We start from the raw sequence: 4,106 nt of genomic DNA, 5'->3' as shown, positions 1-4,106 counted from the left end.
AAAAAAAAAAAAAAAAAAAAAAAAAAAAAAAAAAAAAAAAAAAAAAAAAAAAAAAAAAAAAGGATAAAAAAAACAAATTAACAGCTAGCCAATTATTATTAATACCAACAAAAAAAAAAAAAAAGGACCATAAAATATTATTTTTAAATGATATGTATGATTGTAATTTATTTTTTAAAAAAATAGGTGAACGGAATCATAATGAGGATATTATTCCTTTTATACCCTGTAATAATTTTTTACAACAAATATTAAATAATAAGGATTATAAAAATTATTTTTTTTTTAACAAAATCGTGAAACGGAAAATACGTCTTGAAAAAAATAAAGAACACTTTTTTATTTTGTACACAAAAAGGTTTGAGTATAATGATTTCTACATTGAATGGATAAACGAAAACAAAAATTTCGAGAGTAGTTATATGATAAGTAGCTCATTTATAACGATTGAGGAATATCTAGAGAAATTTATGAAAATGTCCATGTCAATTTTACCGAAAAAAGAAATTTCTTTAAAAAATCAAATCTTGAATAACAAGGTCTTATTAAAATTTGTAATCAACATAAATATGAATGATCAAAAAGAAGGAAATGATGAACATGGACAAGATATAAATATAAATTCAAATCATACGAACATAGGAAGAATAAAGCAGGACCTATTACAAGAACCACATTGCTGTAAAGAATTGAATAATAATTTCCATTTTTATCTTATAGTAAAAATTAATAATTTGAATATAGTTCCATATTTAAATTTATATATGTGTAGAATAAAGAATGATGATATGTTACATATTCAGAATAATTTAGAAGAAAAAAAAATAATAAAAAATAAAAAAATTAAAAAACTTCCATCTAAAAAGAATGATTCCATATATGATGGTGACGAATATATTAATATTGTAAGTACATTTTATAAATATTCATTAGATAAATTAATTTTCAAAATATATATCCCCTTGGATCAAATAAATAAGCATCATAATTATCTGTTTTTATTAGTAACAAAAAAGATACTATGGAGATATCATGTAAATTTTAATATTTCCATAAATGTAGCATATCCTAAAGAGGATGATATCATACGTAGTAATCATTATGAGAATTCACAAAATAGTAAAAACAAAATAGTCCTAGATATTATGGAATTACCATCCTATTGTTCAAATTACACTTATACATTTCCAACAGAACAAACAGAAATAGGTAAAGATATAAAGAACATCGAAGAAAGGAATACAGATAATCCTGTTGATATCAATATATTACATGGTGATAATAAAAAAAATATAGAAAATGTTCCAAATGTGAAACACACATGTAGCTATGATGAGATGAATAAGAAGGGTGATCATAATTTATCTGGGAAGAATACAATTCAGATTTTGAAAAAAATAAATGTAAAAAATAAAAATGAATACACCTATGGTAATATATTCATACAATTAAAAAATTATCATCTATATGAATATATAGAAGCCAAAATTATAAAAGTAGAAAAAGCCATAAAAAGAAAAATGACAGAAGATAATTTTAATGTGGATTTTATTTTAAGAAATTATATAAGAAAAGTTATATTTGCAAAAAAAAAAAAAAAAAAAGATATATTTTTTAAACATGTAATATTAAATACAAATGATACATATTTTATACTTATAAAGGTCAAAATTAAGAATCATCTTAATTCTCCTAAAATGGATTTAAACATCCTAGATAAAGATACCTATACATGGACATGTGATAAAAAAGATATACGATTAAATAAATCATTATCTCAGAGAGATGAAAAAAAAAAAAAAAAAAAAAATCATAATGAAAACATTTATAAAATTGAACAAATAAATTCAAATAATGATATAATTATTATGGATATATTACTAAATTTTGATGAATATGTTCATTTGTTAGATGATACAACATGTGAAGAAATTGATAGAGAAATTAATAAATATAAGGAGATTAAAAAAATTGATATAGAACAATTAAACATTTGTTTTACTCAAAATGTACTTGGAAATATTTTTGATTTTAAAAATGAAATGTTATTTTGTTTTAAAAGAGATTATGAAAATATATATATGAATATAATAAACATGATATGTGATTTGAATAATAATAATAATAATAATAATAATGAAGAAGAAGGAGGAGGAAAAAGGCTTGAAAGGGAAAATATACAAAGGTTAAATGATAAAGAACAAAATGTAAGTAATGATAAGTTATGTATCAATCAAATGAATGACAAAAATAAAAATATACAAATGGATCATATGAATAGTCAGAATAAAAAAGGTGTTAATAATATAAATAATAGGAAAAGATCATTTCAAGAAATGAATAATTCGTATATGAACAAAAACTTATTTTATTATTTCGCATCAAATATTTTAAAATACGATGAAGAATCTCTCCGTTATTTATTTTATAGATTTTTTAAAAATGATATAGAACATATAAATATTAAGGAATTTATATTAGTGTGTAAAAATATGGAAAACTTAGAAAGTATTAAAAATTGTTCTTTCTTAATAAAAATAGAAGAAAAAATCGACAAGAATCATATTTTTTCTATATCGCTAGATAATAACAATTTTCATAATAACAATTTTCATAATAACAATTTTCATAATAACAACCATTATGATACAAAAAGAAAAATAATCTATAATGATGAAAACCATATTATAAACCAAAATACAGATATATTATTTGACGGAATCTTCACATATGGAAAGAAAACACAAAATATTATTAATGATATTATAAATTTTTATAAAATAAAAAATAAAGATACGAATTTATTAAAATTCAAAGTAGATGCTGAATTACAATTAAATGAAAAATGTATTTGGAATTCTTCTACTTTGAATTTTAAGAATATAAGAAAAAATTATAATACACAAATTTTTATAAAGACAAAGATAATGAAACAAACAAATCATATAATTATTAATAATTATAAAGAAAAAGAAAAAATAATAAAAAAACATACACAAAAACAAAAAAGTACACAAAATGAGACACAAAAAGATACACAAAAAGAGACACAAAAAGATACACAAAAAGATACAAAAAAACAAACAAAAAAACAAACAAAAAAAGATACAGAAAAAGATACAGAAAAAGATACAGAAAAAGATACAGAAAAAGATACAGAAAAAGATACACAAAAAGATACAGAAAAACAAACAAAAAACAAATCATGTAACCATTCAAATTATACAAAAGAAAAATATTGCAAGTCATACAAACATATCAAAATTGATAAACCAATAAATAATATAAATGATCTAATAAATATTACACATAATATAGAAAATAATTTTGATTTGTTTTATTTAAAAGATATTAACAAAAAAATTACAAAAACAATTAAAGAGAGGAAAACATTCCTTTCCAATTTTAAAAATAATATCAAGGAAAAAAAATTAAAAAAATTTAATGATAAAGAATTTAATAATTTATATAGGAAAGCATTACAATTGAATTTACATATTTATAATCAAGAATATATACAAATTATCAAACAATATATTCATATTTTTAATTTTTTAAATCAAATAAAACCATTAATTAAAAATGCAGAATGGAAAAAAAAAAAATATACAAATAATTTTCAAGATATTCAAATTAATGATATTCTAACAGATCAAAATATATTTATTCATCTATATAATAAGTGTACTTATTTAATAACAAATATACATGACATACAATTAAATGATTATTATCAAAATATATACAAGGACTCTACACAACTATATCGTATAATAACTAATCATAAATTAAAAGAACAACAAAAAAAAATAACATAATAATAATAATAAATAAAAATATAAGTTGGCTAAAATAATATATATATATATATATATAAAAATATATTATTTATGTATATCACATATATTCTCACTTTTTAAATCATATTCTATTGTTTTTTTTATAAATTGTATAATATAATTCATGTTATATTATATCCACATACAAAAAAAAAAAAAAAAAAAAAAAAAAAAAAAAAAAAAAAATATTAAATAAAAAAAAAAAAAAAAAAAAAAAAAATTAATATTATTTTTAATTATAATTATTTTATATATAAAATATTTTCT

The 4,106-nt window shown here is 18.6% G+C and overlaps 1 protein-coding gene across 1 annotated transcript in view; it reads left to right on the top strand.

The window, feature by feature from the left end:
* PRSY57_1471100 (hypothetical protein) overlaps positions 1-3,818 on the top strand; it is a gene marked incomplete at both ends in the record, with an annotated part of 6,743 nt that extends 2,925 nt beyond the window's left edge. Inside the window, one exon of the mRNA XM_020115379.1 lies at positions 1-3,818. This exon is cut by the window's left edge and continues 661 nt beyond it. Within this exon, the coding sequence (XP_019970036.1) occupies positions 1-3,818 (3,818 nt within the window).
* Between the last annotated feature and the right edge of the window lie 288 nt (positions 3,819-4,106).

Source organism: Plasmodium reichenowi, chromosome 14 (assembly GCF_001601855.1).
Source record: "Plasmodium reichenowi strain SY57 chromosome 14, whole genome shotgun sequence".
NCBI lineage: Eukaryota > Apicomplexa > Aconoidasida > Haemosporida > Plasmodiidae > Plasmodium > Plasmodium reichenowi.
Note: the sequence above shows the minus strand (reverse complement) of the source record. Positions and strands in the feature narration are given on the sequence as shown.